The sequence below is a fragment of the Schistocerca serialis genome, chromosome 3 (genome assembly GCF_023864345.2).
Source record: "Schistocerca serialis cubense isolate TAMUIC-IGC-003099 chromosome 3, iqSchSeri2.2, whole genome shotgun sequence".
In the NCBI taxonomy this organism is placed as follows: Eukaryota; Metazoa; Arthropoda; class Insecta; order Orthoptera; family Acrididae; genus Schistocerca; species Schistocerca serialis.
This window is the reverse complement of record NC_064640.1, coordinates 888,238,687-888,265,136: the sequence shown is the minus strand read 5'-3', so window position 1 is coordinate 888,265,136 and position 26,450 is coordinate 888,238,687. Positions and strand designations below refer to the sequence as shown.

The 26,450-nt window shown below is 38.1% G+C and overlaps 1 protein-coding gene across 5 annotated transcripts in view; it reads right to left on the bottom strand.

Annotated features, from left to right (window-relative positions):
- Positions 1-26,450, bottom strand: part of LOC126471125 (transcription factor CP2) — a 941,484-nt gene that overhangs the window by 198,878 nt on the left and 716,156 nt on the right. For all 5 annotated transcript variants that reach the window (XM_050099206.1, XM_050099210.1, XM_050099207.1 and 2 more), the window contains 4 exons: positions 21,076-21,221; positions 15,436-15,547; positions 14,958-15,102; positions 7,714-7,926 (listed from right to left, as the gene is read on the bottom strand). In XM_050099206.1, the coding sequence (XP_049955163.1) occupies positions 7,714-7,926; positions 14,958-15,102; positions 15,436-15,547; positions 21,076-21,221 (616 nt within the window). The remainder of the gene's footprint in view (positions 1-7,713; positions 7,927-14,957; positions 15,103-15,435; positions 15,548-21,075; positions 21,222-26,450) is intronic.

Sequence of the window (26,450 nt, the reverse complement as noted above, 5' to 3'; positions counted from 1 at the left end):
CCCCAATTACTTCAGGCAAATGCCAGGATGGTTCCTTTGAAAGTGCATGACCGATTTCCTTCTCCATCCTTCTCTAATCCAATAGGACCTATTACCTCACTGGTTCCCTCCCTCCAACCGACCAACCAACCAAAAACAACCAATCAACCCACCCACTTAGCCAAGGAATTGACATCATATAGTTCCAATACAATGGATGTAGAGGAATTATGGGCAAAGCTGAAGCTGATCATAAGTCATGCTCTTGAGATGTATGTGACAGGTAAGTACACTAAGGATGGAAAAGACTCCCCATAGTTTAACAATCCAAAAATACTTAGGAAACAGCGATTGTTGTACTCCTGGTTCAAAAAAGAACACAGAAATGTTGCCAGGCAAAAGTAAGTAGAAATTCATGCGTCTGTAAAAGATCAATGCATGAAGCATACACCATCATACCTTAGTTAAAGATCTTGCCGAGAACCTGAGAAAATTCAGACAATATGTAAAGTAACTAAGTGGGCCGAAGGCTTCTATCCAGTCATTCAGCAACCAGTCTGATGTGACAACAGAAGACAGCAAGAGGAAAGGTGAAGTTTTAAATTTCACATTTAAGAAATCATTCATGAAGGAGGATTGCCCAAACATACTATCATTTGACTGTTGCGCAGACTCCCACCTGGAGGATGCAGAAACAGGCACCCCTGGCATAGAGAAGCAACTGAGAGAGTTGAAAACAAATTAGTAGTAGCCAGGTCCAGATGGACTCCCGGTTATGTGAACCAGTGGTCCCTTACTTGGCTTGCATTTATCACAAATCTCTCAGCAAGGGCAAAGTACCAAGTGACTGGGAAACAGTGCAGGTGGCACCTGTAAATACGAAGGGTACAAGAATGGACCTAAATAATAACAGACCAATACTGATAACATTGATTTGCTGCAGAATCCTTGAACCCATTCTGAGTTAGAATATAATAAATTTCTTTGAGGCAGAAGAAATCAGCATGAACTTCAAAAGCATCGCTCATGCCAAACATGGCTTGCCCCTCACACGATATCGTACAAACTGTGGATGGAGGGCAACAGGCAGTTTCCATATTCCTAGATTTACGGAAAGTGTTTGACATGGTGCCCTAGTGCAGACTTTTGAAGAAGGTCTGAGCATACAGATTAGGTTCCCAGATATGTGAGTGGCTTGAAGACTTATCAAGTAATAGAACTCAGCAGTATGTTGCCTTGATGGTGAGTGGTCATCAGAGATGATGTTATCATCAGGAGTGCCCCAGGGAAGTGTGATAGGACCACTCTTATACTCTATATACATAAGTGACCTGGCGGACAGCGTGAACAGCAATTTATGGCTGTTTGCTGATGATGCTGTGGTGTATGGGAAGGTGTCATTGTTGAGTGACTGTAGGAGGATACAAGATGACTTCGACAGAATTTTTAGTTGGTGTGATGAATGGCAGCTTTTAGAAAAATGTAAGTTAATGTGGATGAGTAAGGAAAACAATCCTGTAATGTTCAAATAAAGCATCAGTAACACACTGCTGACACAGTCACATCAATTAAATATGTAAGTGCAGCATTGCAAAGGACATCAGGTTGATAGTTGGGAAGGTGAATGCTCATTCAGGTTGGTAGTTGGGAAGGTGAATGCTCAGCTCTGTTACATTGAGAGAATTCTGGGAAAGTGTAGCTCATCTATAAAGGTGATAGTATATGGCATGCTGTTGTGACACATTCATGAGTACTGCTCAAGTGTATGGGATTAAAGGATGAAATTCAGAGGTGTGCTGCTAGATTTGTTTCTGGTAGGTTCAGTCAGCATGTAAGTATTACACAAGTGCTTTCTGAACTGAAACTGTCCTCCCTGGAGGGAAGATAACGTTCGAGGCACTATTGCAGAAATTAAGAGAATTGGCATTTGAGGCTGACTGCGAATCAATTCTACTGCTGCCAACATAAATTTCATGTGAAGACCACAAAAATATGAAGAGAGAAATTAGGGCCCATATGGAGTCTTATAAACAGTTTTTTTTCCATCACACTATTTGTTAGTGGAACAGGAAAGGAAATGACTAGTAGTGATATGTGGACCCATCCTTCATGCATCATATGGTAGCTTGTGGAATATGTACACTCCTGGAAATTGAAATAAGAACACCGTGAATTCATTGTCCCAGGAAGGGGAAACTTTATTGACACATTCCTGGGGTCAGATACATCACATGATCAAACTGACAGAACCACAGGCACATAGACACAGGCAACAGAGCATGCACAATGTCGGCACTAGTACAGTGTATATCCACCTTTCGCAGCAATGCAGGCTGCTATTCTCCCATGGAGACGATCGTAGAGATGCTGGATGTAGTCCTGTGGAACGGCTTGCCATGCCATTTCCACCTGGCGCCTCAGTTGGACCAGCGTTCGTGCTGGACGTGCAGACCGCGTGAGACGACGCTTCATCCAGTCCCAAACATGCTCAATGGGGGACAGATCCGGAGATCTTGCTGGCCAGGGTAGTTGACGTACACCTTCTAGAGCACGTTGGGTGGCACGGGATACATGCGGACATGCATTGTCCTGTTGGAACAGCAAGTTCCCTTGTCGGTCTAGGAATGGTAGAACGATGGGTTCGATGACGGTTTGGATGTACCGTGCACTATTCAGTGTCCCCTCGACGATCACCAGTGGTGTACGGCCAGTGTAGGAGATCGCTCCCCACACCATGATGCCGGGTGTTGGCCCTGTGTGCCTCGGTCGTATGCAGTCCTGATTGTGGCGCTCACCTGCACGACGCCAAACACGCATACGACCATCATTGGCACCAAGGCAGAAGCGACTCTCATCGCTGAAGACGACACGTCTCCATTCGTCCCTCCATTCACGCCTGTCGCGACACCACTGGAGGCGGGCTGCACGATGTTGGGGCGTGAGCGGAAGACGGCCTAACGGTGTGCGGGACCGTAGCCCAGCTTCATGGAGACGGTTGCGAATGGTCCTCGCCGATACCCCAGGAGCAACAGTGTCCCTAATTTGCTGGGAAGTGGCGGTGCGGTCCCCTACGGCACTGCGTAGGATCCTACGGTCTTGGCGTGCATCCGTGCGTCGCTGCGGTCCGGTCCCAGGTCGACGGGCACGTGCACCTTCCGCCGACCACTGGCGATAACATCGATGTACTGTGGAGACTTCACGCCCCACGTGTTGAGCAATTCGGCGGTACGTCCACCCGGCCTCCCGCATGCACACTATACGCCCTCGCTCAAAGTCCGTCAACTGCACATACGGTTCACGTCCACGCTGTCGCGGCATGCTACCAGTGTTAAAGACTGCGATGGAGCTCCGTATGCCACGGCAAACTGGCTGACACTGACGGCGGCGGTGCACAAATGCTGCGCAGCTAGCGCCATTCGACGGCCAACACCGCGGTTCCTGGTGTGTCCGCTGTGCCGTGCGTGTGATCATTGCTTGTACAGCCCTCTCGCAGTGTCCGGAGCAAGTATGGTGGGTCTGACACACCGGTGTCAATGTGTTCTTTTTTCCATTTCCAGGAGTGTATATGTAGATGTAGTATGTGGAGAGTAAAAGTGGGATTAATCATGCATTGCTGATGGAAAGAAAAGTGATATGGGTTAGCAATAGCACTAAAAGATGGGTTACTTACATTTTTTTTCTGAAATTTAGGAAAAGCTAATACAGAGGTCTGGTTCACATTTCACTTGCCCCTGTGCTGTTTTTTTGGCTTTCTGTTTACCTGAAGAGGATTTATAAAACCTAGTGAGCTATCAGGGAAGCTTGACCATGTCATTTTGGAGAGTACGACAGAAATGGCATGATGGAAGAGATGGTTTTGTTGTGAAATAACAGTTACTTATAATTCATTTAAAGCTATGGGATATATAAAATTTACTAAACTCGAGTGATCTCACTTCATTATACTCTGCACACTTACGACATTCTTTTTCACACAATTGTCTCCTCACTCAAACATTCTGCTCAGAATACCTTTCAGAATAAAAAATCTCACTATGGAGTGGAGTTTCCTGTTCTGTGACTTTGAGTGAAAAGTGAAATACCCAAGTACTATCTTCTTTCTTTTCCTTTATATGGTGTGGTCCTTATCAGTCATATACCTGCTCAAGTGTTGTTCATTTTTTTCTGTCTTATGTTTTGGTTGTCAATTGTGTGTTGATATTGATCTTGTTATGTCATCTGGATATTGTTTCTCATATACTTCTTTGTCCTTCAAATCCTCATATTCCTTTTCTAGATAATGCTATAGTAGTTTCTCTCCCCTATAAAATTACTACCATACAACAAGCCCAGCATAACCTCTTTTTCTTTAACACTGAAATAGCATTAGGGTGTTCATGAAACTCTTATAGTTTTTCATAATTTTCCACTCCTCCAATCCTTGGTATCTTCATCAATCTTAAATCCAAATATTTTGTTACTATTTTATTTTCAAATGTTAATAGTTTTCCCTCTTTTTTCCTAATTGTTACAGTTTCACCATTATAATAGATTAATATAAGTGTATTTCAAATTTGCTGCCAAGTTCTTTTCTTTAGGTTTTTGATTTAATTGTAAAGTGTTCAGTTAGCAACTGCTCGACATGCGTCTATTTCCATATCTGTTCTATTGTCCTTACTAAAGAGACTCCTTGAGTATGCAAAGTGGTCAGTTCTTCTGAAGGTTAATCCATCTGCTTGCAAGAGTGCTTTAACTGGGTTTTTCATATTTATCACAGGTGGTCTTCTCCCCACTAATATACAGTCTTGTTTTGACAGCAGTTTGATGATAGTTTTGGGTCAGTCTGATTATGTCTATCCCGGAGTTGCTTATTAATGCTTCATCATCCAAGTAAGCAAGTCTAGTAATGTCTGTAGCCCAAAAGTCAGTTTCCACTGATTGAGAATCTGCTAAAACTGACCCCAATCAACTCTAAGGTGAGTTTCAATAACACATGTAAGATGTATACCCTTATCTCAATCTACTTACAGTTTGAAATGTTCAGTTTCTCATACTGATGTTTCTATTCAGGGAGAAATTATAAATTTTTTTTTATCTAGAACTCATCTTACATTACATTTAGTTCATTGTTTCATGTACTGTGGGTCACACACCTCTTTTCAGTTGTTCAGTAAATCTTTTTCTTTTCTGTACCTCTTGTTGTGACTTGAGATCCCCTTTTCTGAATCTTCTCCTATTCCTGCAACTGTAATTATAATTCATGAGTCATACTTTATAAAATATTTTATGAAGTACTTTCCATGATGATGTCACCTGAAATATGCTAGATGGCAATTTCGTTCCTCAACAATAACCTTTCTTGCTCTATACCTTTAGAATTATCAATGTCAGAGTGGTTGCCTGTGCATAATTTATGTAATTATCCGATAAAGTAACTGAAGTGTAGCTTACAGCTTAAGTCTTGCAAAGATTGGGAGTAACCATTTTTCAAATGTCAATTGTCAATCTCATGATTTAATGGGATGACACACAAGTGAAAAATCTTGCTACAAAAGCTAGCTAGCAAAGTAGTTGATAGATGCCCATTTCCCCATGCCATCCTGAGTCATGTGTAACCGGAGAACTCAACCATCACTATTTTTAGGAGTGGTTATCTTCAATGTCTTTGCCTATTTGTCAAAGAAGCAGGCTGCTCAGTAGATATTCAATTGTGTTTCAGCATTTCTTTGTTACTGAACTGTCTTGCTCTTTTGTATAATCAGTGTCTACACCTCCTTTTTGTGTTATGAGATGTATCACCATTGCCTTGTCTGCAATAGTGTTGATATGATTTATTTCCCATTTTTAAGGAGTACTGAAAATGTTAAAAAGAAATGCTTAAGCTCTCTGCCAACCTCTTCATGTCATGTTCTCTCTATTTTGCACAATGATCACCTACAGTGACATGTACAACCATCACTGAAGTTCCTCTTATTGTAATGCAATGAAGGTATAGTCATCACAGTGCTTTAATGATGTAATATGGCTCTTGAATAGTGCACTGTTTTACAGCCAATCTGTAGCTTTAGTGTAGTTGCACCACTAGATGACACTGAGTCTATGTTTATTAAATGGAACCTAAATGCCAGTGTAAACATGTTTAGGCCTTGCTTTGCCTCCTACATAATACCCCATACATACAAAGCAGAAGCCGACAGAATTTGCCTTTAAAAAAACAAAGAAAGGAATGTCCTGTGTTGGTTATCAAGGCAGAGAAGAATGTGATCAATAGTTCAGAAAGTGACACACACACAGTAACATTTTTGACAAAATGAAAACGGAATGTTTTACACTATAAAACATGCTGAAAGTTTTTGAATCAACTGACAAATGCAAACATTCAATGCTGTTTAGACTGCAACACCAACAAACAACAATAAGACAAGTATGTTAATTTAGTTCAGTGCAGCTTCCCTGAATGAGGAGGAATTTACATTTGCGCCTGCCAATAATGTTCTTGGCATGAAGAGGAATGATAAGAGAAATGTCCACCACCTGTAAACACATTGTAACAGGTCAGTGTGTATTGAGGACATGGAAGTAGAAAAATAAAGCTCAAATCTATTTCCCGTAAAGATTATAACCAAGGAGGGAGTGGAGATGGCATGCATGATCAGCATTCAAATCTGTTAGTGACGAGACATGTCAAGGGTTATACAAGATTGCATTCTACTGGCTAGGTGCCATATATTGATTCAAGAACCACAGAGGTAAAATTTTCCAAAATTCTGGCTGACTTTGGCCAAGCAGCTTCTAAAGAACATTTCTGTGTTTGTTTCTACACAATGGACAGCCAAGCAAAGCAGAAACTTCACTAATATAGGTAGCATCTGGCAAAATTTCTCAGTGAAAATATTGGCAACTGAGAAGAAAACTGCTCTCTCTAGAAAAAGTATGGTCAACTAATATCAAGGGCAACAGGAAGAATCATGTTTTGAATCCATCTGATGTAAAGTTGCATCTTATATGGACAAATGGTTTATGGTGTACCATCCACATCTAACTGAACTATCTGCTACTAGCTCTGATTGTACAAACAGTGGAATAATTGTTTGCTCATAGTATGAATAAAAACATGTATACATCAAAAGCACAAAAACAGTGTATAGGTAATCATCACATGGGGTTGGGCGGGCGCTAATGACCATAACAGTTTTGCGCCCTAAAACCATAACAAAAAAAAAAAAAACATGGGGTTGGGTGGAAGGGAGAGTGGAGGGTGGGAAGGAAGCAGTTTATTCTGAAATTACACACTGAATAAACCTTGTCCATGGTTCCAGATTAAGAGAAAAAAAGAACCTTTATTCTTTTTAAGGCTTTTCTGCTCACTAGCACTGCAGATACCACCTGTGTCTGTTCCAAACTATCTGTTGCATTACTAAGAGTAGCCTTTTATTGGTACTGCACAAAAGTTTATCTAAGCCCTTCCAATATCCAATCTGAATTTCCTTTAGCATTAAAAAATTATAACATACATAATCACTTGTCAGTAATTCTGATGTTACACTTCGGGTAATGCAAAAGGAGTTTTTCTTATTTGTCATCTTAGTAATCCAACATAAACATGTCTGAGTACTTTATACATGCCGACAGCTGCTCCTGAACATGTAAAGGGAGAATGATGGAGAATTTTTAAACAGTTTCAAATGCTACATCAGTTTTCTTTATGGAAAGATTTGTATGTGTTTTCTAAATGTGTACAAATTTGTATCTCACCTTGATATAGACTCCTACTTCTTTCGTAGGGTCCCATAAGAATTCAACTGTGTTGCACAGTGTACTGTCTTGCTCCACTTTAAAAATTCCATATGATAGTGGAATATCTACTTCAACTATACGATCTCCTGGCCTTGACGCCTGCCACGCAGCCATCTGTTCTCGTTCCATGTATTGTAAACGGCGTTCATGAAAACATATCCGTATCACACTCTGAAACAGAGGGTTGTACCATAAAAACGTAAGCTAATGAACAGATTGAAAATTAGTAAGATGAAGTACTTAAATAATTAATTAGCCTCCAAAAATGTAACAATATAGTACACGTGATATGCCAGTAAACAGTACAATAATCAATGGTCATATGTGGTAAGAGGCTTCTGGTAAAATACCAGGCATTTCCAGCATTACGAAAGGACTGGTTGTCCAACAAGTTCTTGTAGCTCTAAATGCATTCCAGTATATACAGGCAATTAGGTTGATAAAGACAATGATTGGAGTCAATAAAAGTGATGGCTGCTGACTGTCAAATTCTAAACTCAGATCTACTTTATTAGGGTTCGAGAACATACTGTGGTGCTATATTTAAGACTTAGTATGTATTACACCTTTGAATAAGTGAAAGATTTTTTCCTACTGCAGCCCAAAACTTTTTTGCTGCTTATTTTATTAGTGACAATGTAAGTGGAGACACAAATATTATATTATATTTGAGAATTTATTTGAGAAAATGAAATAAAACCATTTTTACTATACTATTTAATTAATTAAACTGCCTTTTATTCTGAGATAAAATAGCAGTGAGGAATAACAAATAATTATACACCTCAATACATGAAAATCAGTTCAGTCTCAAGTAATGCTGCTATTATCACATAATATGAAGGTTATTCTCTAAGATTTCTTACAGGAAGAAATCAAGTGCATGGTGCCAGAAGCAAATTCAGTGATAGCAAATTTCATAATTTAGTATTTTCAATGTCTGAAAGACATAGTTCACTACATATTAAGGTCATGGCCAGTTTAAGTATGAAGAGAAACAATCCCCCACATGGGTTGCCAATCTGAGAGGGGTGCCACAGCAGCCACAGTTGTAAGATTTCTATACAGGACATATCAAAATTAGCTGCAGCTGCTTGGGGCACCAAGATGAGTGAGACACTAGGGGCACCCAAGTGCAACATATGTACACAGTGCGTATCACAATTAATAGCAAAACACACACAGATGAAAGCATACGAGAGAAAAGGGGGAGGGAGGGGGGCACCAAATGATGAGTCATGTTCTTGAACCAACCCTAATTATGGTACTACCAATCTGAACCACATCAGAGTAGTTGTAATGGCATGATAATAAGCAATATTAGCTCTTATGTAAATGGATTGGTATTACAATCATGATAATATTAATAAATAGTCCTTAACTAACATAAAGGAAATATTCTGCATAAACTGCATATGCATAACTGCATATGGTGTAGTGGTTAAAGTACTAGATCTCTCTTCAGAAGGAGCAGGGTTCATAGCTCCATCTGAACACAATAATTTAGGTTTTGCCTCGGTTCTGCATTTAATATTATGTAAATACCAGGAGGGCTGCTTAGAAAGGTTACAGAAACTTGCTTCCTTCACAGTTCTTGAAATAAGCTAGTGCTTAAATAATCAATATAATGAATCATATCATAAGAAAATGATTGCATCTACTGATTTATATGAAAGAACAGTAAGAGTGTGCAAGTTCTTTTTTACTTTTTTAACCCCCTGATGGTACCACTCAACAGTAAGTGAGAAAAAGAAAACATATGTGTATCTATGTATCTGTTTATCTTCACTTTCAAAATGAAGGAAGAGAGAGAAACTGCCTCAAATTTCAATGAAGTATGCAATATTTAGAAATAATTATTGTATTAATTCATGCAAGATGACCCAAAGCTATATTAATATGCTTCTGGAGGAAGATGAAACTGACTGCTTGTCACACATTCAGATTTATTTTAATTAATTATTTCATTTTATAGTCTACCTATTTTATAGTCTACCTCAACCCAATATTAATGTATGAGTCAGATAAATGGCATGGGTAAGTGATATAAAAGTAGTGATCACAGTCAAAGACATACTTAAAATTAAGGATCAATGAAAGAAGATTATTATTGCTTTAGCAGTTTACTTTCTCTTCTTTAACTCTGTTCTCCATTATTGGTCAGCTGTTACTTTTTTTCTACTCTAAATTTTACTTTCTCTTTCTCTGATCACATTCTCAGTTGACTCTTGCTCCAGTGTCAACAGTTGTGTTATGACTACCAAAATTACTGTTCCCTTATTGTTACTGTTAACTTGTACAATTGAGTAAATGGAAGAAAGTTTATAATTATAAATAGGTACACCTACAATACTAGGTTTATCAGACCCCAAGTTACAAACAAGGAAAGATTATGACTTGTTTTCACGTCAACAATGATGTCACTGGAGGTGGACCTTATGTTACTGTTAAGTCCCAGTAGCAAGAATCGAACATATGAAGACAAATGCTAGGGAGCCTATGGGTTGAAAAACCAGTGGAGAATACACAATGTGTGGGAGTAACATTACTTGTCTGGTTACATCTTAGTTTGAAATGGCAGTATTCTCAACACTATTCTTCAACGTATCCTGGAAACCAGTGTACATCAGGAAAACATTCATGTGTATGTTTCAATAAGAGCTAGCCAATTTCTCTGCATGGAAGATACTAATTCTTCACTAGCTATCCTTTCATCTGGCACATTGCCCAATGAACATGGCTGGGACTTTGTGGGTCAGCAACTCACCTCTGACACACCTCCAGCAGCTAATAAAACCAAACTCTGAACTCATATAGAAACAATACAGAAACAATCAGTTATGAAATTCCTTGGAGACACCATCTAAGCCCACAACTAGCAGCTACTGGCCTCATACACTTTGTTTTGCTGTTCTGTACATTCAATGTTGGCTTTCAACACTGTTGATTATATATTGAGTAAATGAGCAAATTTGATTTCATCATCAGCATCATTGTCTTCAATGATTTGGCCTTTTGGTCTGTTCAGCTTCAGAACTGTTCCTGCCATCTCTTCCAAGGAATGTCCAACATTCCTCTTGCCATTTGGGTTATATTGTATTGCAGCTTTAGTCATCCTATCATTAGACATACAATGGATGTGGTATGTCTGGTTCAGGTAGTATTTTACAATTATATTTGTAATGGGTTCAACACTTATAACTTGTCTAATATTAGTATTTCTTTTATGGACCACAATCCCACTACAAAGTGGATAAGCTTCATCTCTGATGATCCAATTCATCATTATTGATGTTTAAAGTCCAACATTACTTACCATACAGCAGCAAAGGCAATGCTTCTCCTTCGTAGAGTTTAATTGGTGTTTCTTTTCATACATTATGTTTTAATGTACATTGTGCAGTTCCACAGAAATGTCTGAATCTCGCAAATTTTAGCTCTATGTCACCTAACTTGGGAAATTTAGAACCGTACCCCAGATACTGAAGCTCTCTTACTTGTTCAGTTATTTGTCCATCTATAACAATTTTGGCTCCTATGGGTTCCAATCATTTGAATGTCATCACTTTTGTTTTATCTATCAATATTCTTACTCCATATTTAGCAGAAATTTGACTCAATTTATGCACTCCTATTTTACCTTCTCCTTCAGATTCTTCTATTATAATCTGATTAGCAGAAAATAAAGTCTTCATAAAATTAAAATTATCATTTCTTAAAGGGTCAGCTATTTACATATGATATCATCAATATAAACATTGAAAGGGGGGGGAGGGGGAGACAGTGGACAGCCTTGTCTAATTCCTACTTATTTTTGTATAATGACAACTGCTGTAATCAGATGTGATGGAATTCCCATTTCCTGAAATGGTACTCTGTAATTAAATAATTGTATTTGCTTTACTTCATCATAAATTTTTATCATTATAGCATAGTGAATGAATCTATAGATAAATTTTCTTTTTTTATATAACTTCTTAATGGCATTACAGCTAGGGTCATGAGCACCCCTAGCAAGATTGAAATTATGAGCCCCTCCCCCTCTCAAGACTGATTTTTTAAGAGAAGAGTGGAGAAATGGCTAATATTAATTTACAAGTTTGAAAAAAAATTGATTCCTTTGTAAAGTTTTTAATCTTTCATTAGGGGTTTGGTATAAAGTTTTATGCTACATTAGAGGCACCCTTCCTAATATGGAGGGAGGGGGTGGGGACGGAAGCATCGCACCCAAGTGCTGGTTTTTTTAATGGGAGTTAGCATCATTTTTTTAAATTCTGTGTGCATGTACCTGAGTGGCAGGCAGGCTGTGGGGCTGCAAAGTGTGCCCCCATGAGGGTTGTGCCCCCAGCAGCCAAGTGCCTGGCCATCCCATAACTATGGAAATTCTGAGGCTGCTCACACAGAACATGGATGCAAGTAGGACTCTTTGTATACAAAGTGTAAGTAAAGGGGAGATCAGTAGTTCTACATGACGGCTCCAATGAAGCTGGATTCTTTCTTGACACAGGGTTTGGTGTAACCACTGACTTACTCACACCTTCCTGTCTTTCCTTTCTCAAAAAAGGAACCTGCATATCAGGAAGCTTAATATACAATGCTTACTAAAATCCCCTTAATTTTTATTTTTAAAATACGTAATTTTTTATATTGTCATTAACATCACTGATGTGTCTGTCTCTCTCTCTCTCTCTCTCTCTCTCTCTCTCTCTCTCTCTCTCTCTCTCTATGTGTGTGTGGGTGTGTGTGTGTGTGTGTGTGTGTGTGTGTGTGTGTGTGTGTGTGTGTGTGTGTGTGTGTGTGTGTGTGTGTGTGTGTGTGCACGTAGTTTTTTAAGGTTATTCTTGTAGTATTTGAGGCAAATACCTATGAAAATTCTAGTTCTATCCTTGATTCCTCCCCTCCTCCTCTATTTTCTAGCATTCCAACAATGGAATATTCGACACTCTTTTATCTTCTTATGAATTAAGGAAAGACCATCACTTGTCAGTTTTAATCGAAGCAAATTTTTTGCTTTAATGGCTACTACATTTGTTAAGGAATCTCTATCCACAACTCTTCATCAAGTCCTTGCATTCATGGTTCAGTGCTAACAGCCTGACCCTTAATGAGAAGAAACATGTTGTATTTAATTTGGAACAATGAATCAAAACCAATACCTCCAACTGGTACTGCGTGGAAATGAATTAGAAAGGCTATTATGCACAAAACTTTTAGGAATGTGTGTTGATCATGACTTCAACTGGAAAGACTGTGTAACTAAACTCGACCAGAGATTTCATTTTGCATGTTTTGTTCTGAGAATTACTTCTAAAGTTTGCTCCTCAAAAGGTGCTAGGAAAGCTTATTTTGGTTACTTCCAGTATGTTGTAGCTTATGGAATAGTTTTTGGGTAATATTAAGAGTCAGTTAAAGAAAAAATTTACATTACAGAAAAGGACTATTCAAATCTTGTTGCATAGCTCTGCTAGGGCTCACTGCAAGTCCCTAATTAAAAAGATGAGTTTGGTAACTGTACCCTCCTTCTACATATACAAATGTGTGTTGATGACAAAAGCTAGACTTGGTGACCTGCAAAACCAACTGCAATTACCACAGTTATAATACTCGCAACTGTGGGTCCCTCCATATGAAACAAGTAAGAACAATTTGTACTCAAAGAAATGTGAGGCACTTTGGTGTCATTCTTTGTAAAGTACTGCCAACTTACATAAAGAGGTAGAAGAAGGAAATAGCTTTTAGAGCAGAATTAAAATCATTTCTTGTTGAGGAGTGTTTCTACACTGCAAGTGAATATGTTAGCTTACAGGAATATGAGGCTCTTATTTATTGTTGAGTTCTTTTGATTCTGTTAACTGATGTGACACCTATGCTGTGTTTTTCTTTGCAAAATAATGTTCCTGCTGTTTGTTTTCTGTTTCAGTTGCAATGCAATACACCTCCTCAGATAAGGGAGCTGGTTGCTAGACTAGTTGTGATGGATATGATGTCAGCAGGTTTTCATACATTTGTGTGTTATACTTTTCAGTAGTGTTGCATAATGTATTCATGTGTATATTTTTTCTTTTCCAGAACCATTTAATACCTAAGTTTCACATTCTAGTTAATCACTGATTTACTGCTTGTGCATGTTGCAATCTCAGTGTAGACAATGCAGTTCCTATTCCCCTTCTAATCATGTGCTGAGTGAGGTGGCTATGCCAGTCAGGGTTTATTCTATGTACAGCCATCCCTACTTGGATTTTCTGTGGTTTTATGAAGTTTCTAAGGAGATTGCTGGAATGGTTCCATTGATCAGACCATGGCCAACTCCCTGTCCTGTCCTTGCCTAGTCCTATCCTATCCTTTATGTTTTATAGAGGCTGTACCAGGAGGAAAGATTAGTATTCAGAAATATGAAAGGAACAATCATTTGAAGCCAAAAAGTCCAGTAAACATGGGCTCTAAAATGCATAACTTAAGAGCTCTAAGCACTTTTTCATCTTCACTACTATGCAAAGCATCTCTTCTATTGAAAAAGTGCTCATAGCTCTTTAGGTATGTATTTTAAAACTCGTGTTTACAGTACTTTGTTTCTTCAAATGATAATTCCTGTCATATCCCTGAATACTGGCCATTCCTTCTTGGACACCCTGTACATGTATTAATCGTATCTGTAATGTATCTAACATGTTCGATATTATTATACTGAATGGTTTAAAAAAGAGTAAGTAAATGACACATGTTTCACTACTTTCTGGTTTTCCTACTCCAGTGAATTTTGTTCATTTTCATTGTCTTAAGTATGTTTCAATTTTATTGCCTACATGAATGTAACTAATGCTACCAATGAAAGAACAGTGAAATAATCTAGCACTAGTTGATCCTGTCCATTTTGAAATAGCACCTCACCTATAATGACAAACATTGGTGGTGTATTGAAAATAACTATCATTAAGAAGTGCCACTAAAATAATTAGACTGTTCAGAGAAGTGATCCAAGATTTAATATTAACAGTCATATTAAAATAGGAATGAACAACAAACATTAATTTAATGTTTAAAAATTACTTCATGATCAGTTATTAAAAACATTTTTATGTTTAGTAAAATAAAGTGAAGACTTAAAACAGTTAATTAAAAATTTTGAGAGTAGATTGATAGTTGTTCTACAACCAATGCATTAAGTACACTGATTTCTACAAAAAGAACAATTTGTTCATTACCTTCAGGATTTTTCCTCTATATGCTGACAATTCTCCCAGTTTCTTCAGCTTAATTTCATATGACTGCCCTTGGTTCAGATATGTCAGAGTTTCTTCATTAACTTTTGTGGCAATTGATGTAGCTGCTGCAAGTACATACTGAAAGCTGGAATAAACATAAATGAAATATGTAGTCACATACTGCAGTAACATATCAAAATTTTCAAGGAAGAATTAAAAAAGCAGTTCTGTCAAAGTGAAAAGGGAAACATTTAAAACAGTTTTCTTTGACTAATTAAAAACTAGTCTCAAGCCACCCAACTCATTCAAACTACAGTCCACATCAAAGCAACCTACAATGACTAATATGTCCACAATGACAATTACCACCTCTTTCCACACCAAACATGTTCTTTCCTACAGCATGCCGAACAGCAAAGCTAGAAAAATCAACCACTGGCATTTCTAAAATTATGTCAATGAGACAAGAAGAACCTACCGACAGTCAATGTTCAGGTCTTGAGCAGCTCCAACCAGAGTAGATGTTGTTGAACTTTGGCTATTGGCGCATTGGAAAGCCTCATTATGGTTAATATTGGCATGTGACACAGCTGTAAAAGAAAGATAAATAAGGTTTCTGAAAGATCAGTTAATAGAATGCATCTATATTTTTATAACATTATAAATAACATTTAGGACTGTCTTGGTAAATGCTGCAAAGTAAGGTAAATTACCAATTGCCCCCTCTTCCCAACCCTCTCCTTTTCTATTTTAGTGATTATCTTTCATTATAGGTCACTTTGGCACTCCAACAGCCACCATATAATATGGGGTAGAGGTTAACTAATGCATCTTGGATTTTCCATTGTTTGATTCAACTTTCACCATCATTGACATTGCATAAAATATTACTTAGCTCATCTTAAAAGGTAACTTGTTGTAATTTTAGCAGCAGCCCTTCACATAATATGCAATTCCTTTGTTTTTTTCAATGTCTTCCACTGTAGTTTGGTGACTGTATCTATGATACTCTTGCTATGAATAAATGAATACATGATGACTTGGAAAGGCCACTTTCGAACCTTCTGTCTCTCTCTCTTCTGTAAATCCTCTTTTATAAGGACTACATACATAGAAACAGTATACATAAATAGTTTGCAATTGTATGGAAGGGATGAAGATTAGGGTTTAAAATCCCACTGATGATGACTGAGGCTATAAAGGCAAGCTGCTTTGCCCATTAATTTGGTTACACTTTCCATGAATTCCTTCAAATAATATCAACCTGACATCAACTTCCCTAGTGACTAATTTCATGTTGTTACTGTATGTTAAGTTGTTCTGGATTGAAATGTGTAAATACTGACTTTGACTGGTATAATCACTTGTTACTGATTGGATCTTTTCACTTGTCTCCATGCATTAAATTTGTTAACATTAAGAGTTAAAATGAAGTGCTAATGATTTGTTAAAGTTTCAGTGAGCAACCACATTTTAATTTTTTTAATGTACCACTCATCCCATACCTGCTATATCCACTGTCAATGGGCACTGGTACCATTTCTGTTTCGCAAATAACTTGCCAGATGTCACTAATACTCCATACTGGAATTATGCTCTATATTGTGTTATCAAAATGCAGTGTCTCAGACCATCAATGGCATGTAGATAACTCCTTGGTATTGTGACTATAGTGGGCTATAGGGGGCTATGTGTGGGTTAGATGGAACATTGCTCCAGGAAGTAAGAGCAATAATAGTAAGATAAACATCTCCAGAATATCATTAACATAATAGGATGTTATTAAAGTGCTTGGAATGAATAACCCGAGTGACTAGGCATGCAGATGATGTTCTACAGCATTAAATCGCGTTATCCAGTAGTGCTGTATTTGACAACAGGCCATATAACTTCACAATGGCCATCCCTTCATTGTTCTCTATTTTGTTAGCATATTAGAAGTTGTCATGCGTAAATCCAGGATTTTAGTCTGAAAGGAGGGGGGGGGGGGGTGAGGTGCAGCTGAAGTCATAAAAATATTGTATCACTGAAACATATCAAAATTTTCTTAAGTGAGCAACATGGTATCTTCTTAATCCTTTTGCTAACTGTCATTCTATAGTGGTGAGTACTAAAAAGTCATACATTTTTATATTGTTGTGCAGCATTTTCTTTATCATGACCATATTCCATTAGGATAAATGCAGAAAGTATATACTAAATTACAACAAAATGTTGATAAATGGAAAACATAGTAGCACCACGAGAAAGACGAAGAAGTTAAATGCTGATGAGTACCTCTTTATATGGGCAAAAGTCGGCAATGGCAATTGTAAAACAAAGATCAACGGTGATTGTATGATTTATTATAGACAATAAAGTGTGTTCTGTCCTTATCTCTTTTCTCAAACTAAGAAATATAGTTGAGATGGAAACACTACAAACAACAAAATAGGAAAGCAACAACCATTCAAAGTGAATTATAACAGAGAAAACATGTCATGTGCCACATACTGATATACAGTTTTACTAAACCCACGACAAGTAATGGAGAAAATGGGTAATATTTGTGCTGAAAATATGTTATGTAAAATATTTGGCCCAGCTTCAGTTTTAAGTCCTGTAAGTCAGGTTATTAGCATGTATTACATACATATTTGAGGCACTGAAATGTTTCCAAGAATTATATCTACATCCTAAAATGTTTTGGAGTTGTATCTTTTGGGAGAAATGACAATTTGGAAAAACGTGTGAAATATGTTACAGCAGTTTGCAACCGGTAGTGCCATGAAAATGGAGCTTACGAGAGAACTATGTTACAGCCTGGGGTGCCTCTTACAGAGTATGTGCCAAATATTATACAACAAATGAAGTCTCCCTACAAAATACACACCAAACGATCAAAACTTCAAATTGGTTTTTCACACAGGTTCCTTTCTGGCAGCTTTTTGCAGTATTTTACTGTATTTTTTTGTCACATGAACTGAAAATGCTATGAAATGCGCGTGTGTTTTGAGTTGAAACGTGCATCTGTAGCTTTCAGAAAGAGCCTCCATCTCAACATTGAAACATAACCATTAGTTTCTTTAACATTCGAAACTGACACACACTACAGAACCACAATCCATTCTTTTCCTGGTATCAGGAAAGAGCACCAGCCACTCAAAATACCTGAACATTCAAAATATTGATCTTTATACCTTCTAGCAGAGTTTATGCAACATCTTATCCTCCAGTATGGAATTAGCATTTTTAACATTTAAAATATTGCAGGTACATATCCTGTAAGAGAAGCTATTATCTCTAAAATAGCGCTTTCATTGGTTCCGATAATTTCCATAAGTCTTCAATCCGTTCATTGCCAAGTGCTGTCCCAGATTTCTATTATTATTGTTGTTTTTTTTTTAAAGTCTCTTCTTTGGTAACATAAGTTAACAAACAACATTTCAGGTCATACATATAACTCTTGCAAACATATCAGTGCCTCATTTGTATATACACTATGAATCTGTAACATCAATGCCATGTCACAAATTCTACTAAAATTTTATCAAATATTTATTATTTACACAAATTTTATACAAATTGTGGAATACTACCCTACATACTACAGTGTGACCACTCAGAATTTTTTTTTTTTTTTTTTTTTTTTTTTTTATAATTTTGGTACAAGTGAAACACATCCAGTCAAAACCTAACTTTAATTTGGTATAGTATATGAAATTAAATTAAGCCTAGTGTAAAACAATAAATGATAGATTTCTGTGGTTGCCCCTGAAATCACAGAAACTATTGACTTTTACTGATATATATATTGAGTTGAACTATGGGCAACAAGTCAATGGGGCGGACCACAGCCACCGATATTAAATGCAGCTGCGGGTGGAGTATACTGCCTTTATCCTTATTTAGCCCTCATGGTGGCAAATACACACTCAGCCGATAATCAGCAATTGTAAGTGCTTGTCAAGTCGGAAAGCTATGTCATTACATCACCTTTTTCTTTGTATGGTGAGGAGAAATACGTCTCTTGCGGGAGGAGAGGTGGGGGCGGGGGGGGGGGGGGGGGGACAGCCCTCCCCTCCCACCATGACTTAGCTAAGTCACTGCACCTTGTAAACAGTAATATGTGTAACAAACGTTCAATTTTGAAAAAGAATGGGGGTGAAATTGTCCCTGTGGAAGGAATCATCCAGGAGTCACATGGACCAAATCAGAGGAAGGTCTAAAAATGCAGTGGGTCACGAAAGGCACTCTGCTCCTATAGTTACAATAGTTGCTTCACACTTCACAAAATTAAAAGGATGTGATCACATCATGCTTTGGAGATCTGCAACAAATAAGAAGGAAGCATATATTCTGGATACAAAGAGCATGTGAATGCATGAAAGCAATATAGTTGACCATCTGTATCAAAGAAGGTTCACATACTAAATTATACTAATACATCCATTATATAAATATAATTGTGTTTCCAGAAGGACTCCCCACAGGAGAGAGGTACTGACAGACTGAAACCATCTGGCTGTGACTTGTGCCTGGACAAACGAGTGTATGAGAATGCCAAACCAAAAAAAAAAAAAAAAAAGTTTTGTTTTCTCTCATTTTGAGCTTCAAGGAGCGATCTGTGAGAATAGATTAGAGAAGAAGAACTTCTTTACCATGATCACCAATAGTGACCTTTATTTTCGATAACTGGATTCGGTAATCAATGTTGCCATCTTCATATCTCAATAGACAGGTTATTGCACATTTCTTAAAATAGCAGTAAATGTAATTTTTTCTATGAATTGGTGGGAACATAACAGACTAGAAGTCTGATACATGAGCATGTCAAAATTAGAACAAATGTCACACTCAACACAGCACATCACTACAGCCAGTCTAGCAGTGAGTGCCCTGGCTGGAATGATGTGCTCTGTTGTGAGTGGCATGAAACATGTATGTGGCGAATAATTCTGAATACAGGGTGAACATTAATAAAACTGAAGAACTGCAGTGACAGATTCATGACTACAAATGGAGGAAAAAAGGTCCTATGAAAATGTGTCTGGAAATGCATCATTGCCACAGTAGATGGCACTGATGAATGACCTCTTCTGACCATGTGCCATGTGTTTTCTGTGTGATGCAGGCTGTATGATTAACATAGCATACTGTAAGCAGAAGAATGGTCTGGTGTTCATTTCAGGAACAAGCCAAAATGGTGTTTGTGTACGGCTAAGCAGATGGAAATGGTCAAGAGACGGCTGTACCAAAACAAGTATCATCACAAACAACAGCCAAATCATACAACATTTCCAAGCTCTTTTTGGGCATTTGTGTGAGCAGGGATCCTTTCAGACAGACTAATGTGCAGGGAGGTAATAGACTGTGCGTATGCCAGATTTGGAGAACTGGGTTCTACAAGATATTGAGATGAACCCTAGTACACGCTCCATGGAACTGGCCTGCCAACGTGGTGTACGCCAAAGTATGATTATGTGTATCCTGCACAGAAAATGCTACTATCCCCATCACCTGCAATCCCATGAAGGCCACTTTGAACATCAGTTGTGATGTGGATACGATGCAGCTATGTACGGTGTTCTGGGACAATCTGTTGTCGTTGTATGGACAACATCCATTTCTCGACACACATTCATAGGACTTTTTTTCCTCCATTTACTGTGAGGAATCTGTCGCTGCAGTTTATCAGTTTTATTAATGTTCACCCTGTCTAGTTGTTTTAACTCTGACATGCCAAAGCATCATCCTTGTAGCCTATTACATACATGCCAATTCATGAGAAAGAATTTTTTTACTGCTATTGTAAGAAGTATGCAATAAATTATCTGTTGAGATCTGAAGATGATAACACTGATTGCTGAAACTGTTTATTGAGAAAAAAGATTATTAGCAATCTTGTCAAAGATATTGATCTCTAATCTACTAAAGTAATATGTCAAAGTTTATGTTTCAGTCAACAATCTGTTTCAGTCTGGCAGCTGGCTTCATAAACACATTTGCTTAGTCAAACAGATGAAATCCATTGTAAATCTCATTGAAATCAACAAAATCAATGCTTGAGCTGCAATTCAATTTTTAGTACCCTCTTCAGTAATCATAGTCTACCATGTTGATGTACTCTATAACTTGCCTGTGGTGTCCATTCTGTTTGGAGAACCAGTATAGAGTGCCGCAGGAGCCCCATGTTGTTGAAGCAACTGATGTAATTGGGAATTGGCAGTGCCACCCCCAATATTTTCTCCATCATTTCTGAGTGCTTGTGTGTTTTCTTGAATTCTGTCAAAACAATATTTTCATATTAAAAATCTTAATTGCCTCATATACAAACACAACAGGATATAACTGAAAATTAAAGTGATTAACTAAACTAGTATACCAAAAGTAGAAATTTGGACCAGAAATTAGGCCCACTGTGTGTATTTCAGTTTCCTGAGCCCGGGAAACAGCAGTCTTTCTTCTATGAATATTGGCCTCCATTTCTAAAATTACCAATAAGAATGGGCTTAAGAATATTATTCTGCATTTCACTAAGCAACCCATATACAAAATATCCTCCCCTCCCTTTCCCTGCCCATCACTCTAGTTCCTCTTCCTCCTATTTACAGACTTGACAACTAAGTGCTCCTGTGTATGAAACTTAACATTTACGATGACTCATTTCATTAACATCCAGAATGTGATCAAGCTTCCAAAGACATGGTGCAAGTGACTTTTTGACAAGTAAAATGAAAGGGATTCATGAGGAAATGAATAAAAAGACTTCGTGAACTACACAGATGACCTCATTGAGAAGAAGAGTCAAAATTTACTAAAAAAGAAAAAAGGAATCTTAAAACCTGAAGAGGTTTGACAATTGGTGCAAGAGCCGGCAGTTGACTTTCACCACAAATCCATAACTGTCCGACTGTACTATTGGCGACATATAATTGGAAACAGTAACAACCATAAAAATACATGTGAGCCACCATCCTGAATGACAAAGAATGACCACATAAAAGTGGTGTAAAGAAAGTAGACATCAGGCATAAACCTAAGGAAACGTAATTCATGGAATCCACAGTGGAATGCCAATGCGAGGGTCATATAGCTTCTTTGACGAATTTGAAATTTGAACTAAGATGACTCTCTCTCTCTCTCTCTCTCTCTCTCTCTCCAAAAATGCTGCAAAAAATTGCCAAAAGTTTCTAATTATGGCAAATAATATATAAAAGGATCACATGCTTATGGGATGTCTTTAATGTAAATCAATCTGAACTTAATTTCTTGTGCAGGAGGTCTTTATAAGAAGTTAATTTAACACAGAGTTGCACAATAATTTAAATGTTAGGTTTAACTGATATTTTTATTATTTATTTCAGCCTCAGGTTAGGCAAATGGTATCATTACTAGTTTAGACTTATCACAAAGTCATCGTCAGATGACCTGTACAGCAAAGGAATCTTGAGCACATCTCTGGGCCTGTTCAGTTGATGAGTCACAACCAGTAATGATACCATTTGTATGATCCGAGGCTGAAATATATAATAAACAAAATTTATAGGACTGTTACTGTATTTCCCCAAGCCAAAATGCCTGGTTTGAGTTAATGATATACTATATAGCAGCTTCAATTCCAACAACTTATGATTCAAAATTCAACAGAATAGTCAAACACAAAATGAATCCCACAACTTATTTAATTCCTGAGCTGTTGAATTAGCTTTAGCAAGGATTGTTTTCTTTAGCTTATTAACAGAAGTGTTTGTATCAGCAGCAAGCATTTTTGTTCTTGATAGACATTACACTGTACCTGCAGGTAATAAGTTGGAAGTAAGAACAATACTAGAACAAAGAGTGAGATCCAGTCAATCATATCTAATGGTTCATAAGTCAAAAATAGTTGGTGATGAATTCTAACAGGGGCACAGTATTAATTCTGTGATTGCTTAGTTTAACTCAAAGAAGATTTATGACCAAGTGCATACCCAGGACCTGAGCTACATTAATGATGGAATGGGAAATGGGGGGGGGGGGGGGGGAGGGGCAGAGGGTGCAACTTGTTAGTTTCATGTTAAATCATAACATAATTTTGGAATTTTGACAACAAATGGTTCTTGGTACACGTGCTGCAAGTCAGTTCCACTGTACATCCCACATTTCTTCAAACTGATATGGGACTGAGATGACAGACTGCACAATGGGGCAGGAGTCGAGTTCAGTTTGTGCAGATAATTTTCTTTTCTAGGGGCTTTCTTTTGGTTGGTTAGTAAGTGGGGGTTCCAAGTTAGTTTTTGATTAAGTGTTAGTGTAAGATATTTCAGTGTTTCAGTTAGGTGAATTGGATAGTTGTTGACAGTGAGTAAGAGATCCAAGGACACAAAGTTTGGATGGTTCCTCCTATAGTAATTGTCCATGTTTTTACAGGAGTAATCAAGAAGGACTACTGGTTAAACCAGGAGCTGAAAGTATTGATATAAAACTGGAAGGATTGCTGGGACTAATGGAGGGACATGGACAGCAAGGAAGCCAATGTCATCAGCATACTGAGGTATACGGGCATCAAGACAGATCCTATGCGTACACTAGCAGATTGATGGAAAATGTGCAAGTGGGTTGTGTTTTTTATTACATATGAGGTTGTGCTGAGAATTAATGCCTCAAATTTTTAATGTGAAATCTCATAGAGATTTTTAACTGAAACAAGCTTTATTAACATTCTACATCTTTAATCTTCATGTCTACATATGTATTTATTTCTCAACATAATCACCCTGGTGATGAACACATTTCGCCCAAAGAGAGAGCTGTTTGTCGATACTGTCACTGTAGGACGTCTGACTTTGTTGATGGAGCCACAACCTCACCTTTGCTTTCACAACTTCATCACTACCAAATTGAAGTACTCGAAGGTATTCTTTAATTTTTGGATACAAATAAGAGTCAGATGGGGCGAAGTTGGGACTGTGTGGAGGATGATCAATGACGGCGAACCCACTGTGTCAGCACTCGTGTGCGTTCTGGCATTGTCATGCTGAAGGACAGGGTGCTCTATGTGTGGACAAACTCTTCAAATTCAAAACTTGATAACAGCATACTGTTTCCGAGACAACAACATATTTATGTTACACATCACGATGTTACAAGCTACAATCCAAATGGCTGCAAATAAGCAGACTTGGAAGATTAAAGATGTAGAATGTTAATAATGTTTGTTTTATTTAAAAAGTTTTAAGACTTTTCACATAACAAATTCGGAGACATTACTTTTCAGCATGCCCTTGTATAAGGGATGGTTAGTTAGAAAGGATGCAACTAAGCAGATTTATATTATGTAAACTGAAGGTGGAGAGGGGGGAAAGGAAAGGAAGAAAGAACTATTGATGTCAGCTGTAATGGGATTTCATGTGAAATCAGTGTCAACGAGTGAAAATGTATGCCAGACCGGGATCGGAACTGGGGATCTTCTGCTTAATAGGCAGTTAAGCTAACCACTGTGCCACCTGAACACAGTGTTTATCACAATTTGATAGACTCTCGGCATGCCTCCCAGTCAACCCAAATTCCCACCTAGCACCACCTATCTGCAGTCCCCATCCATGTCCACCACACTTGCTACTTTGAGAATCCTGCAGGAAGTTGGACGTAATTCTACGCGCACACACACACACACACACACACACACACACACACACACACACACACACACACACACACACACACACACACTGAATGAGGTGGATTCATTGTCCATTGGGGCGAATCAGTTATATGAATGCATGGTGTCTGTTCCTTTAGACATGTCCGAAAGAACAGACACCATGCATTCATCTAAGTGGATGTAATTGACTGGAAGCACATACAGTACTAGTGAAATTTGAACAGAACTGTCATTGGCTTTTTCGACATCAAGATATAGGAAAATGGAAGGACAGTGTTGTTCATGTTATTGAAATACAAGATGTTTCAGCTATGGTGTTTTTCTCTATAATTTTCAAAATAGTAGAAAAAAGGAATATTTATTTATATAAGTAAACATATGAAAGTTTACTCTTTCTGCAGAGTTATGAATATAGTTTACTTGATTATTTTTTAGAGTGTTACACCAATGAGTTATACATTTTTAAATGGAATATTAATTTTTCTATAATATAGCTGATACGTTTACACCAATTGTGCACGAATCAAATTTTTTCAATTTTAGTTTGGGGGCCACAATTGCTCAGAGTTTTAGGGGTGAATGCAACATGCTGTAAATGAAGTTACTGGTGTCACTAAATGACACTTCGCTCAATGCACTGTTTGAAGTCATGTTCAGTTAGATAGTAGAATGCATTCTTACACTGCCCTAAACAAGGGAGGTCAGAATGCACAAAAATACAATGTCCGGTTTGTCGTGGATATTAAAATGGAATAAATGTAGTGTACACATCTGACGAGTTCACTGACACATTGCTGATATTTGGCAAATGCCGAAAAGATGCCAATGAAGCAGTCATGGGTTGTGTTGTGAGATACCCTGGCTGAAGAGCTCAATCAGCCATCACTGTCTCACACACTGAAGAATGACACAAAGAAACAAATAGTTTAAATGTTACATCTGAAATCCACCACAATCCACAGGCCAGCTTACGAGAAGTTGCTGAAGTCACTGGTATCAGCCTTTCACCTGTGTGGCGAATAGCAGACGGTCACAAGTTTCATGCTTACTCCTGTCACTGACACAGGCATTCATGGAACATCAGCACCAGTCCACAGCTCGTGGTCGTGCGGTAGCGTTCTCGCTTCCCACGCCCGGGTTCCCGGGTTCGATTCCCGGCGGAGTCAGGGATTTTCTCTGCCTCGTGATGACTGGGTGTTGTGTGCTGTCGTTAGGTTTAAGTAGTTCTAAGTTCTAGGGGACTGATGACCATAGATGTTAAGTCCCATAGTGCTCAGAGCCATTTGAACCATCAGCATCATGCCAACATACCACTTGGACATGTATGCCATCCGTATTCCACATCCGTATACAGGAGGTCGACAAAAATATGTACACATTAAAATACATACGAGAGGTGTTCAGTAAGTCATGCAATATTTTAAGTAACACAACATTTTTTTCTCGAAGTAGGTTGATCCAATTCAGGATTCCCACACACTATATTATTCCCCCTCTTTTGATTACAAAAACCTATTTTTCAATACAGTCTCCGTTCAATGACAGCCTTACATCACTTTACTAGGATAGCCTGTATGTCTTCATTGTACCACTCTACTGGTTGACTGAAGAGCCAACCTCTCGCTGCATCAATAACTGCTTTCCTGCACAGTGCATCCTTCACTGGGCCAAATAGAGGGAAGTCGGAAGGTGCGACATCCGGACTATATGGTGGACAAGGGTTGGGTTGTTTGGGGGAGGAGACCAGACAGCTACGTCATCGGTCTCATCGGATTAGGGAAGGATGGGGAAGGAAGTCGGCTGTGCCCTTTCAAAGGAACCATCTCGGAATTTGCCTGGAGTGATTTAGGTAAATCACGGAAAACTAA